Source organism: Ranitomeya imitator, chromosome 6 (assembly GCF_032444005.1).
Source record: "Ranitomeya imitator isolate aRanImi1 chromosome 6, aRanImi1.pri, whole genome shotgun sequence".
NCBI classification, from domain to species: Eukaryota; Metazoa; Chordata; class Amphibia; order Anura; family Dendrobatidae; genus Ranitomeya; species Ranitomeya imitator.
In genome coordinates, this window is record NC_091287.1 from 27,333,806 (window position 1) to 27,348,673 (window position 14,868).

The following is a 14,868-nucleotide window of genomic DNA, read 5'->3' on the forward strand; positions in this document are numbered from 1 at the left end:
AACAAAAAAAAAAAAAAACACGTTCTACATTTTGTTCATGACTAAGGAATAATAAAAAAAAAATCTTGTACGATTGGTGTAATTGTACCGTCATGTTAGCAGGTCAGATTTTGCTGCAAAATGGACGGTGCAAAAACAAAACCCAAAAAATAATGGTAGAATTATTATTATTATTTATTTTATTTTTTTAACTCTTTACTTAGAATTTTGTATTAGTAGATTATATGGTAAAATGAATGGTGTCAATCAAAACTACAACTCATCCTGCAAAAACCCACCTCGCAAAGAGGCAATGAAAATAAAAAATAAAAAAAAAAAAAAAGTTATAACCCTTGGGGAAAAGAGTAATGAAAAAAAAAAAAAAAATCACCTAGCCATATAGGGGTTAAAGTGCATTAAAGGGATGTTACATTTATATAAAGCGATGGGAAACAACACTAGAATGTGCTGTCAGTTTAGGATTAGTGGGGTCTCATCTCTGGGACTATTAAACAGAGGGGATGAGGCACTGGTGTAGTAATAAGGGGGCCAGCTGCTGTAATACAGCCTCCTATATACATTTTCTGACCCAAAAATTCAGCGTCGATGTAGTGCAGTCACATAAGTTCTCCCTGCGCAGCGATACCTGGTCATACAGGAAGACTGAAAATTGCCCCATCAACTTTAAGGAGATCAGCTGCAGTTCTCTGCTTGGCCAGGAGGGCGGCTCTGCAGGGGAGGGGACATCACAATAAACCAATGCGGCATTCCCTCTATTGTTTGGATCAGTGGGGGTCACTAAGGTCACGCTTCCATTGATCATAAACTGAAGGTATATCTGGGTGACAAGGCATTCCACTTAATTTAAAAAGAACCTGGCACCAGATAATATGCAAATTTTTTCCCACCTGCTCCGTATATGGAGTGAGGCTGAGGAGGCTGGATACCTGGGCACCACCTGAGCCGACAATTACCCAGAGCAGACACCAGGGGGCTTTATTGCACCTCACCTGAGCGATCCCAATGTTATCAGGTCTACACTGACTTTCTGCTACAAAGCAAGACCTCAGTAAGACATGCGTGTGATTCTCTAGTTATTTCTGCCACTTGTTTGGAAACTGGCAGATTCATGATAAAGGAAGAAGTAGTCTACAGTGTAATGCGGATCTGTCATATGGACTTGTAGGAGATTTCCTCTAGTATAAGTCTGTGTAAAGAGCAACTCTATATGATAAGAAAAGAGAGGCCTTCATAGCAAAGGATGACGAGAGTTACCTTGTAAAGTCCAAAGAAGCCCAGGTCCCGGAGAACGCTCAGGGCGCTAACACGGGGGCCAGTGGTAATTTCTCCTGCCACTTGCAATCGGATCTTCACAATTTCCAGGGGATTGGTGAATATTACTTGTGAGCCGCCAGCCTAAAATACACGACGTGAACATATTGCTTGTAAAAATGCAACTACTATAATACTGCCCCCTATGTACAAGAATATAACTACTATAATACTGCCCCTATGTACAAGAATATAAATACTATAATACTGCCCCTATGTACAAGAATATAACTACTATAATACTGCCCCCTATGTACAAGAATATAACTACTATAATACTGCCCTTATGTACAAGAATATAACTACTATAATACTGCTCCTATGTACAAGAATATAACTACTATAATACTGCCCCCTATGTACAAGAATATAACTACTATAATACTGCCCCCTATGTACAAGAATATAACTACTATAATACTGCCCTTATGTACAAGAATATAAATACTATAATACTGCCCCTATGTACAAGAATATAACTACTATAATACTGCCCCTATGTACAAGAATATAACTACTATAATACTGCCCTCTATGTACAAGAATATAACTACTATAATACTGCCCTTATGTACAAGAATATAACTACTATAATACTGCCTCCTATATACAAGAATATAACTACTATAATACTGCCCCTATGTACAAGAATATAACTACTATAATACTGCCCCTATGTACAAGAATATAACTACTATAATACTGCCCCCTATGTACAAGAATATAACTACTATAATACTGCTCCCTATGTACAAGAATATAACTACTATAATACTGCTCCCTATGTACAAGAATATAACTACTATAATACTGCCCCCTATGTACAAGAATATAACTACTATAATACTGCCCTTATGTACAAGAATATAACTACTATAATACTGCCTCCTATATACAAGAATATAACTACTATAATACTGCCCCTATGTACAAGAATATAACTACTATAATACTGCTCCTATGTACAAGAATATAACTACTATAATACTGCCCCTATGTACAAGAATATAAATACTATAACACTGCTCCTATGTACAAGAATATAACTACTATAATACTGCCCCTATGTACAAGAATATAACTACTATAATACTGCTCCTATGTACAGGAATATAACTACTATAATACTGCCCCTATGTACAGGAATATAACTACTATAATACTGCCCCTATGTACAGGAATATAACTACTATAATACTGCCCCTATACAATCTTGACCATAGTAATCAGTATCATCGCAGTTATATTTCATTAATATGCCACCGATCTAAAAGTGTATAAAAATTAGTTATATAGAAATAGAAAGAAATAAGAGTGGTTAGAGTGACAACGAGCGGCTGGAAAGGTGGAAAGGAATTTCACGCAATGACTAATTCCCACTGGTAGAAACAGATTAGTTAAAGTTGTGACCAGCGTTGCCATGTTCTGTAGCAGGAAGAAGGAAAAGAAAAAATAAATAAATTAAAAGTGTGCAGTGTTTCATCTTCATGTGTGCGGCAGAGCGCTTAGAAGTTCGGCCAAGTTGCGGAACAACCCACATGACTGACATTACAAAGGCAGTGAGGTCCCGGCTCCTGTGTCACATTGTTGGGTTCAGCTAGCAAGGCCGTTACTGCGGCCGAATAAAGAGGATCTCGATATATAGATATATATATATATAGATATATACACATACATCTATATATCTCTATAAATATACACACACACCAAAAATCTAAAAAGCACAAAAACTTTTCCCAACTTTTTCAATTCAAAGCACACTAGCGCCACAACAAAGTATTACCGAAGACTTGTTTCAGTGCACTTTTACATGTCACATCTTTTGCAAAAAAAAACAAACCACAAAAGTCAAGAATGCACTCTCTACGGGTTCTATACTTCAATGTCAGCTACGGTAATTTTTTTTTTTTTCGTCTTAAGATCCCTGCTTGCCGTCAAAGTGGAAATATTCACAGTTCGATTTAATAGCAAATTTTTTTGTGTAGAAGACCACTCAAACTTTATTAAAAAAAAAAACCCTAGCACCTGAGCAACCAGCACCAGCATAAGTTCAGGAAGATTCCAATTCACTGACAGCAGGCAGAGATCTGATGTCTTCCATGCTGGTGGTCACGGCGCTGCCGTTCGTTGAGGCTGTTACAATTTTATGTAAAATTTGCAACGTGTTACATCGGATTCCATTTTTAGAAATCCCATCCGAGCGCTCTGCAAAATACCCGCAGGAGTAGGATGATTTGTGCCGTGGATTTTCAGATTTGACCTTTTGCAATGCAACAAAATCCACATGATTTGGTGCAAACTTTACTAAAATGAATATCATTGGACAAAAATGGGGAAAAAAAAAAAAAAGATCCACGGAATAAAAATATATTAAGACACCACCTGGAATCTTCAGATACTGACATCCTCACTATAGGTGTCTCAAGTAAAATCCTGAAGAAGGTCAGAGCTGGGTTCACAGAGCGATTTTGGGTTAAAAGGACACAATAATGACAGACAACGTCAGTGCCATCCAGCGGAGTGGTTGCCTTTTGTGACGAGCGCCGAGATCTAGGGAGGAATCGCTCTTTCTCGCAAAAAAAAAAAAAAAAAAAAATGGAAACGCGTCGAGGCTCAGGCGTGAAGGTCTCCGTTTGTATACAACGGTGGATGACGTCTCGAGTCTCATTTCATTGCCGAGGGCTGATATAAGAGGCTCGCTCCGAGGGTCACAATGACGGGGCGTAAAGTCTCTTTTTCCGGCCTTCTAAGTTACACTTTTTCAAAATTAAATATGACTTGCTGGCTACTAATAACGATATCTCTCTCCACCACGATCTGTTCTTCCTCCTTAGCGTTGACCTTCGAGCTTTGTTTGTGTTCTCTCGGCACAAAGACCTGACACATTTTTACCGCGTCTATTTAATGCGATGAAAGCAGCTAAAAAGCCATTTGCTGAACCGCGGGGTCACGAGGCTCATGGGTTTATAAAAAAAAAAGGGGGGGGGGGGGAATCAAATTTACAAAACAGAAAATTGCACAATGGAGAAGTGGACAAAATTAGCCATGCGGACTAATTCCCAGTAATTACCATGCAAGGTGAACTCCTCGGGGTCTCTGGAGTCAGAACCCGGTGACGCTCGACTGGAGAGTAAAGTGGAGGGGATCGTGTGACACCAACCCCATGAGAGGCCGTGGAATGTTATCAATGGGCACAAAGGTTTGTTGAGTGGCATGGATCGTGAGGTTGGCATGGATAACCGCAATTACAGGAAGGGAGAACGTAGCAACCATGTTCTCAGCAAGCGTAATCATCCTCGTACGGCAGGTAGAAAAGTCACAATACATACGAGTCCATGTGTCGGAGGCAAAGAGTAGAGAAGGCGAGGAAGGAAGGCGGCAGCGCAGGGACTCCCGGAACAAGGCGTGATACAGTACATGGAGGAAAGTATCGGGACACGTCTTAATCACTGAATTACAGTTTCTCATTCAGTCGCCGTTGCTCTCGGTGTAAACCATCAGGTCCCTCAGTCGCCCCCGGTGTAAATCATTTGGAGGGTCAGTCACCCCCGGTGTAAACCATCTGGTCCCTCAGTCACCCCCGGTGTAAACCATCTGGTCCCTCAGTCGCCCCCGGTGTAAATCATTTTGAGGGTCAGTCACCCCCGGTGTAAACCATCTGGTCCCTCAGTCACCCCCGGTGTAAACCATCTGGTCCCTCAGTCACCCCCGGTGTAAACCATCTGGTCCCTCAGTCGCCCCCGGTGTAAACCATCTGGTCCCTCAGTCGCCCCCGGTGTAAATCATTTGGCCGGTCAGTCACCCCCGGTGTAAACCATCTGGTCCCTCAGTCGCCCCCGATGTAAACCATCTGGTCCCTCAGTCGCCCCCGGTGTAAACCATCTGGTCCCTCAGTCGCCCCCGGTGTAAATCATTTGGCCGGTCAGTCACCCCCGGTGTAAACCATCTGGTCCCTCAGTCGCCCCCGGTGTAAACCATCTGGTCCCTCAGTCGCCCCCGGTGTAAACCATCTGGTCCCTCAGTCGCCCCCGGTGTAAACCATCTGGTCCCTCAGTCGCCCCCGGTGTAAACCATCTGGTCCCTCAGTCGCCCCCGGTGTAAATCATTTGGCCGGTCAGTCACCCCCGGTGTAAATCATTTGGAGGGTCAGTCACCCCGGTGTAAACCATCTGGTCCCTCAGTCGCCCCAGGAATATAACCCTCCTAAATCTTCCCCCATAACCTGTGAGTGATATTATTGAGAAGTGGAATGAAACCGCAGCAACTCAGCCAAAAAGTGGATACTCCGTAATGTTACAGAGAGGGGAGCCGAGTGCTAAGGAGCAGAAAAGTCACCTCCATAAAGTCCAGACCTCTTCTGATATCAGCACAAACAAGGGGCCCCCCAGAAGCTTTGTGGCTGAGCAGCTGTATGCAGCCGTAGATCACCAAGCACAATCCTGAGTGTCGGATAGAGTGGTGTAAAGCTGCCACTATCGGATTCTGGAGGAGACGTGTTCTGTTCAGTGACGGATCGCACTTCTCTATCTGATGGAGGAGTCTGGGTTTGGTGATTCCAGGAGGACGTTACCCCCTGACTGCACTGTGCCCCTGTACAGATGGTGGAGGAGGATAATGCTATGGGCTGTTATCAGGGGGCGGCCTCAGACCCTTAGTTCCACTAATGGGAAATCTTAATCTTCAACACAAGACATTGTGGACAATTGTAGCCTCAACTTTGTGGCAACAGTTTGGTGAAGACCCTTTTCTGTCCCCCATGACTGTGCCCAAAGTCTTTGCGGAAGAGCGGTAGTCGTTACATCTACAAAGGGGCCGCCTCCATATCAACGTCTATAGGCGTAGAATGGGAGGTCACAAAAGCGCCTATAGGTGGAAGAACATACTTGTCCAAATAGTGTCTATTACCACGTACAAAAGAAAAGGTTTGTCAAGCCCTGCAGATATTTAACCGTAGGAATTGTTGGAGGCCCAGAGTAGGAAGCTACAAACAAGTCACCAACATATGGCCGAAGAAATGGTTCACAGCAGATTGTGCCTGGAAACGAGGATGGGCCACCATCATGTAGATTACTTGCCCATTCATGGAGAGGATCTCTGTGGCCCAGAAACTTCCAAAACTTTACAAATTTACAGATCCTTGTCTGATATCACACACAATTAGGTCTACAGGGACGTCGGCGATTGTAAGCTCTGTCTAAAAGGAGAAGGCAAGCCCTTGCCAAGAGTGCAAGAAGAGGTCCAATCATCGAGATGGGTGCAGGTCTTGAGAACATGACAAATGTCTGAGATTTGAAGGTGAACGTGAAGGTGCAAACAAGGCAACCATGTCTGATATTGATGACCTTTCCAATATTGTAGTTCTGAACAAACCCTTTAACGATCCAAGCACTGAACCTTCTGGACGTGGCCTTCGTGTGCTTCTTCTGGGGCTTCTGAGACACCAGGAACCTCTGCAACCCACGATCTCTGCATACATCAGGGGTGCAATATCTTGTAAGTGATCAGATAGACATTGACAAGGATGCTCGTTCTGAAGGAGCTGGGAGCCTTTCATTATTCTGCCTTTTTATTTTCCTAAGTTTTTTTTATTATGACCCGGCTTTCAAGATGAGTCACGGCGGCTACAGAACAAGGGACAGTACTTGGAATTTAGAGCAAGGTCAGCGATCAAACAAAGCAGCGACCGAATCACCGCCTGACGTCTCCGCAGAACTTCCCGGCAGCTCCGTGACTTGTGCCTGTCAGGCCGCTCCACGGAAAGGAGGACGAGCCGAGCCTATATTGCTGCAATATAGAGGTCATCCTGCCTCTACTGGAATAAAAGGAGATACACCGGGGAAAAGGGAAGGCAGGGAGGTGGTCAGACATGACTGATCACAGAGGGGCCGCTTATTAGGAGCCTCCATGCAGAATTAGGTGCATTGATCTTTTCACAAGGGGCGACATGACCTCGCAAACTTACTTTATTAGTAATGGCTCGGGTTGAGCAGAACACCTCCAGACTCCCGCTGCAAGACATAAAAATTAAGGGGAAGGGGGTCTTCTGATTTTATATACATGAAGCCGAAACAAATCGGCCCAAAAAAATCTGCAAAGCCCTATACACTTTTTCTTAATATTTGCATTCACCCCCGTCGCCTTATGCTTACGGATCATCGGCAAACAGCATGGCGATCTGTGTGCGCCTAAGCGCCGGCTCCTGCGCCATCAGTGTGCGTGCAGAAGGATTCTTCAGGCGGCGCTCACTCTAGGCAAGCGTGAGCGAAGGGGATGTGTGACGACAATTCAGGGAGCGGAGCACGGAGTTCTGCGCTACACCAAGGGTGCGCCATGCACACCAATTACCATATTGATCAAACAGCATTTTTTTTTTTTTACACTAAAGGCAAGAATACAATAACGGTAGGCTTAATTTGTAGAGCCAAAAAACACATGGGCTACTTGCACAGTGAACAAGTCTGTAGAAACCTGTTCACACCACCAAGAAACTTGATGACACAAAAAGAGCACAGCGAGGTCAAAAATACTCTGTTGTAAAGAAGTCACAGTAAATGAGCAAGTGCTAGTCAAAAAAAAAAAAAAAATACAGGGTATTTAGTTAATCCTTTTTTTTTTTGCATATTACGTATTAACTAAATGCCCTGTATTTTTTTCATTTTTTGACTAGCACTTGCTCATTTACTGTGACTTCTTTACAACAGAGTATTTTTGACCTCGCTGTGCTCTTTTTGTGTCTTTAATTTGCAGAGGATTAAAGGCCCCTTCACATTAAGCGACGCTGCAGCGATACCGACAACGATCCGGATCGCTGCAGCGTCGCTGTTTGGTCGCTGGAGAGCTGTCACACAGACCGCTCTCCAGCGACCAACGATGTCGGTAACCAGGGTAAACATCGGGTTACTAAGCGCAGGGCCGCGCTTAGTAATCCGATGTTTACCCTGGTTACCATCCTAAAAGTAAAAAAAAACAAACACTACATACTTACCTACAGCCGTCTGTCCTCCAGCGCTGTGCTCTGCACTCCTCCTGTACTGGCTGTGAGCACAGCGGCCGGAAAGCAGAGCGGTGACGTCACCACTCTGCTTTCCGGCTGACCGACGCTCACAGTCAGTACAGGAGGAGAGCAGAGCTCAGCGCTGGAGGACAGACAGCGGTAGGTAAGTATGTAGTGTTTGTTTTTTTTTACTTTTAGGATGGTAACCAGGGTAAACAACGGGTTACTAAGCGCGGCCCTGCGCTTAGTTACCCGATGTTTACCCTGGTTACCAGTGAAGACATCGCTGGATCGGTGTCACACACGCCGATCCAGCGATGTCCACGGGAGATCCAGCGACGAAATAAAGTTCTGGACTTTATTCAGCGACCAACGATCTCCCAGCAGGGGCCTGATCGTTGGTCGCTGTCACACAGAACGATTTCATTAACGATATCGTTGCTACGTCACAAAAAGCAACAATATCGTTAACAATATCGTTATGTGTGAAGGTACCTTAAGCCCTTATGATCCTATACTGGGTTTAATTTGTATTTGTGAGTGCTTCTTACGTTTACTGCTGAGCTTATCCACAAATCCAAGCTGATTGTTAGGGGTCCGAGTAGTCCCCATGCAAAATAAAATCTAAATAAATAAAATATAATTATATGTATAGTGTTATCTATCTATCTATATCTATAGTATAACGCTGGGAGCGTCACTCTGTCCCACCACTTCATAGCCTGCGCAGTCTGGACCCCACAGAGTGACGCAGCCCAGGAGATCGCAGTATGTGTAAGCAGCAGTGAACGCATACCGCGATCTCCGACGGAGAAGCAGGGACGTTCCAGGAGGGTGAGTATGCTATATTCACCTGTCCCCATTCCACTGCTGCGCACTGCTCCGTCTTCCGCGTCTTCTGCCTGTGACGTTCAGGTCAGAGAGCGCGATGATGTGATTAGTGCACGCCGGCACCACCCTCTGACTGAACAGTCACAGCCAGAGGACCCGGAAGACGGAGCGGCGCAAAGCGGTGGAACGGGGACAGGTGAATATAGCAAGTGCCAGGGGCCTGGGCCAGTGACGACACCGGCACCAGACTCCCATAGCGAGCCGGTGTCCCTGCCTGCTCAAGCCCCCGGCACTCAGCTCCCAGCGACGATAGACGAGTATGTCTTTTATCGCAGCAGCATACGGGCCATATAATACTATGGAGCAGCATACGGGGCATATACTATGAAGCATCTTATGGGGGCCAGCAACCTTTATGGAGCAGCATACGGGGCATATGGATGGGAGCAGCACATTACAGAATGGGGGCGCAGGATGGGAGCAGCACATGACAGAACGGGGGCGCAGGATGGGAGCAGCACATGGCAGGATGGGAGCAGCACATGACAGGATGGGGCGCAGGATGGGAGCAGCACATGACAGGATGGGGGCACAGGATGGGAGCAGCACATGACAGGATGGGGGCACAGGATGGGAGCAGCACATGACAGGATGGGGGCACAGGATGGGAGCAGCACATGACAGGATGGGGATGCAGGATGGGAGCAGCACATGACAGAATGGGGGCACAGGATGGGAGCAGCACATACCAGAATGGGGGCGCAGGATGGCAGCAGCACATGACAGGATGGGGTGCAGGATGGTAGCAGCACATACCAGGATGGGGGCACAGGATGGGAGTAGCACATGGCAGGATGGGTGCAGCACATGACAGAATGGGGCGCAGGATGGGTCAGCATATGACAGGATGGGGGTGCAGGATGGGAGCACTACATGACCGTATGGGGGCGCAAGATGGGAACAGCACATGACAGGATGGGGGCACAGGATGGGATGGGAGCAGCACATACCAGAATGGGGGCGCAGGATGGGATGGGAGCAGCACATACCAGAATGGGGGCGCAGGATGGCAGCAGCACATGACAGGATGGGGCGCAGGATGGGAGCAGCACATGACAGGATGGGGCGCAGGATGGGAGCAGCACATGACAGGATGGGGCGCAGGATGGGAGCAGCACATGACAGGATGGGGGCACAGGATGGGATGGGAGCAGCACATACCAGAATGGGGGCGTAGGATGGGATGGGAGCAGCACATACCAGAATGGGGGCGCAGGATGGCAGCAGCACATGACAGGATGGGGCGCAGGATGGGAGCAGCACATGACAGGATGGGAGCAGCACATGACAGGATGGGGCGCAGGATGGGAGCAGCACATGACAGGATGGGGGCACAGGATGGGAGCAGCACATGACAGGATGGGGGCACAGGATGGGAGCAGCACATGACAGGATGGGGGCACAGGATGGGAGCAGCACATACCAGAATGGGGGCGCAGGATGGGAGCACCACATGACAGGATTGGAGTGCAGGACGGGAGCACATGACAATGGCAATAATTATTTTTTTTAGTTTCCATATTTTAAGTTACATTTATTGAATGCATATATATTAAAAAATCAAAGTAAGTTTTTTATTAAATATATATATATTTTTTTCAAATATTGTAATAAAAAAAAATAACAGTATTGTGAATAAAAATTAGAAATATTATATATTGCTCATAATACTACAGTTTGTGCAGAACTTACACATCCTCCGGCGAGGATCTCGGCCGCTAAGGGAATGGTCCCATCTTTGATCGTAAATTTATCTCTTACAAAGTCGTTTACCTGAAACACAGATAATAGAAATGGTTCATTTTGATGATTTCAGGCAGACCTGGAGGGACAGGACAGTCGTATATTGAAAGTGGAGGAATGAGCCTGCAGGGTCAGGGATAGAAATAAAGCCTTGGCGACCTTCAAAGGGAGAAGATAAAGTACATTTGAGAATACATCACTTACTGTAAGTTTTATGGCTTTTTCTGGTGCAACTCCCAGAAGTTGAGGAAGAAGACCTGTCAAGAGATAGAAGAGATGGGTATTGCGCTAATCAGAATCCACAGGGTAGGTAATAACGCCAAGATCTGTGGAGGTCCAGCTGCTGAGACCCCCACAGATTACCCAGAGCGGCAGTGGGCATGCTCAACCATGGCGCCATTCATTCTCTTGGCGAGTCCCATAGTTGTATAGAACAGTGCTCGGCTTTGCACCTTAACCAAACTATTAAGTTGGACTTTTATTCACATACATGAGAACGTTAAAAAACTAAACAAAAAAAAAAACACATTTTTTTTGCACAGCGTCATACTGACCGGACTGACCTGAGGGCTAACGAATTGTGCACAATGCTAGGAGGTGAGAAAATCAACTATTTCCATGCACGGCCCTGGAGCCCACACACTGGGAGCGGAGCCCAATTTCCAGTGCCGCAGACACATCCCCCCTTCTAGGCCGCACTGCATCGAGTGATGGCGGACGATCTCCTAGACCCCGCGGTGTCAGCAGTTTAGGAAAGTTGTGGGCGGGAAGGGTGTGATGTACATACGTCTCCTCACTATTTCATTTTAACTTTTTTCCCCCCTTTGAGAAAAAAATATCTACTAATAAAACTTCTTAACAGACGATGTTCAGTTTAAGAAAAAATAAATAAAAGAATTATATTTTATCTGGAAAACCCCTTTAAATACACTATATTAGTATCTTCATTATAGAATAAAATACTAAAGATATTATACAGAAACATTATTTATATATATTCATTTTTTTCTGTCCAGCTTGTTTTCTTAAACTCCATTAATAGATTTGGGCAATCTCCGTTAAGGAGTCTGGAGTGGAGACCGGACATGTAGAGCATCTCCCGCTCTGGAGGACTTGTCCTATCAGCCACACTTCATTGCTGTAAATGGACAGAGTGTAAATGCTGCATGTCTCCTGTGGGGGCGCTGCAGGGATACTGAACAATTACCGCCAAGTTTTCACACAGATAACAGCCAATCACTAAGGGGTCCCAGTGAGAGCACGCTGAGGGGTCTGAGCAGGGGGGGTCCCAGCAGGGGAAGGAGGCTACGCTGAGGGGTCCCAGCAGGGGAAGGAGGCTACGCTGAGGGGTCCCAGCAGGGGAAGGGCCGACAACACACTGAGGGACCCCGGCAAGGAAGGCCAGACACTGAGGGACCCCGAGCAAGGGAGGCCAGACACTGAGGGACCCCGGGCAAGGAAGGCCAGACACTGAGGGACCCCGGGCAAGGGAGGCCAGACACTGAGGGACCCCGGGCAAGGGAGGCCAGACACTGAGGGACCCCGGGCAAGGGAGGCCAGGCACTGAGGGACCCCGGGCAAGGGAGGCCAGACACTGAGGGACCCCGTCAAGAGAGGCCAGACACTGAGGGACCCCGGCAAGAGAAGGGAAAAGGGGCAGACACTCGGGTGCCCCTGGGAAAAGAGGGGGACACACTCGGCGTGCCCCCGGGAAGGGGGGACACACACTGAGGGGCCCCAGCAAGGAGGGAACACACACTGAGGGGCCCCAGCTTTCATCCCCGTGCTCGAACCTGTGATGCACGTATTAAGGGAGCTGGCTGACTGCTCATCTCAATGGCTAACCTAAGCTTAAAATTAGCAGTCAGCCAGGCCCCTCTGTTCACCAGTCATATATGCCATGTCGAACATGGGGATGTTAGGGGACCTGCCTAGGAAGATAAGCTAAAAATGGAGGTTGGGGGAGGGGGTTGCTTAAGGTTTATATTTTATATTGAAAATTAAAATATTACCCCACAGAGGGAAAAAAATGAACCCCTAAAAGCAAAAAATCCTTCATATAATGAGCAATGTTTTAAAATAAAAAATACGCATGTAGATTTAGAACCTATCCCCGAGGTCTGGGAATCCCACCACGGCCCCCATACAGTGAAGGGGTCGCATACAAGCAACCACCATCCCCTCTATGCACAGAGGAGGCTAATCCTTCGATGCAGAGGAAAGTGTCCGCACACAGCCCCAGTCACTATGACTTTCCTGGTGGCGGCCTGTCCCCAAAGCTTCCACCTCCTGAACTTGCATTGTGTCAGTAACTTTTAGGCCGTGTGTACGTGATATGTGCGCGCATACGGTACAGTGCGCAGTGCAGCACTGTATACACGGCAAAGAACACAAGAGCAGCCATAACCAGGTCCAAGACAAAAAAAAAAAAAAAAAAAAAAAACATACTGAAAAAGAAGATTATAGGGTCGACCCGTGAACCTTAATGGTTCAGGAAGCAAAAAAACTGAAATATTTAGCAAAGGAAATCCCATCATCTTCATAATCCAGACAATTTGGCAAGAAGGATGGATCATGAATAACTAGGACGTAAATCAGCCGAGCGGAGACCACCGCCCCCCCTCTGTCTTGTCTGATGTCATTTCCTTTTTACAACTGTATTTTCCCGGGATTTAGGGATTTTCTGTTTAGTTTTCATTAAAGATTTTTTTTTTTTTTTTCATCATTTCGCTTATTTAATTTACATTTTTGTTTTTTTTCCCCGCTGGATTTACGAGGTCGACGTAAGGCGAATATTTATGGTTTTGGGCAGATTCCATTTTTTTTTTTTGTTACTGGGTGGAGGGCTTTCATATAATTTCTGCAGCCACATTACGTCACATCTTGTAAAGTTTTCTTAAATGCGGGGCGTCTGCGGATTTCACCCAGTGGCACCACCTTGTATTTTTATTTAGATTAGATCACCCCAATTAAAGAGCTCATCATATACTGGATCCATAGGACACGTCCCTTTAATAAAAAAAAAAAAGTGGTAACGGGGGACTCATAAGGACGTAACCTGCTGTGGTGTCATGAATTTAACCCCTTTACCCCCAAGGGTGGTTTGCACGTTAATGACCAGGCCAATTTTTACAATTCTGACCACTGTCCCTTTATGAGGTTATAACTCCGAAACGCTTCAACGGATCCTGGTGATTCTGACATTGTTTTCTCGTGACATATTGTACTTCATGATAGTGGTAAAATTTCTTTGATAGTACCTGCGTTTATTTGTGAAAAAAACGGAAATTTGGCGAAAATTTGGAAAATTTCGCAATTTTCAAACTTTGAATTTTTATGCAATTAAATCACAGAGATATGTCACACAAAATACTTAATAAGTAACATTTCCCACATGTCTCCTTTACATCAGCATAATTTTGGAACCAATTTTTTTTTTTGTTAGGGAGTTATAAGGGTTAAAAGTTGACCAGCAATTTCTCATTTTTACAACACCATTTTTTTTTAGGGACCACGTCTCATTTGAAGTCATTTTGAGGGGTCTATATGATAGAAAATGCCCAAGTGTGACACCATTCTAAAAACTGCACCCCTCAAGGTGCTCAAAACCACATTCAAGAAGTTTATTAACCCTTCAGGTGTTTAATAGGAATTTTTGGAATGTTTAAATAAAAATGAACATTTAACTTTTTTACACAAAAAATTTACTTCAGCTCCAATTTGTTTTATTTTACCAAGGGTAACAGGAGAAATTGGACCCAAAAAGTTGTTGTCCAATTTGTCCTGAGTACGCTGATACCCCATATGTGGCAGTAAACCACTGTTTGGGCGCATGGGAGAGCTCGGAAGGGAAGGAGCGCTATTTGACTTTTCAATGCAAAATTGACAGGAATTGAGATGGGACGCCATGTTGCGTTTGGAGAGCCACT

At 45.5% G+C, this 14,868-nt stretch overlaps 1 protein-coding gene across 1 annotated transcript in view; it reads right to left on the bottom strand.

The window, feature by feature from the left end:
* SLC25A13 (solute carrier family 25 member 13) overlaps positions 1–14,868 on the bottom strand; it is a 107,114-nt gene that overhangs the window by 16,638 nt on the left and 75,608 nt on the right. The window contains exons 12-14 of the mRNA XM_069729359.1: positions 11,144–11,196; positions 10,889–10,969; positions 1,255–1,395 (exon numbers count right to left, since the gene is read on the bottom strand). Coding sequence (XP_069585460.1) covers positions 1,255–1,395; positions 10,889–10,969; positions 11,144–11,196 — 275 coding nt within the window. The remainder of the gene's footprint in view (positions 1–1,254; positions 1,396–10,888; positions 10,970–11,143; positions 11,197–14,868) is intronic.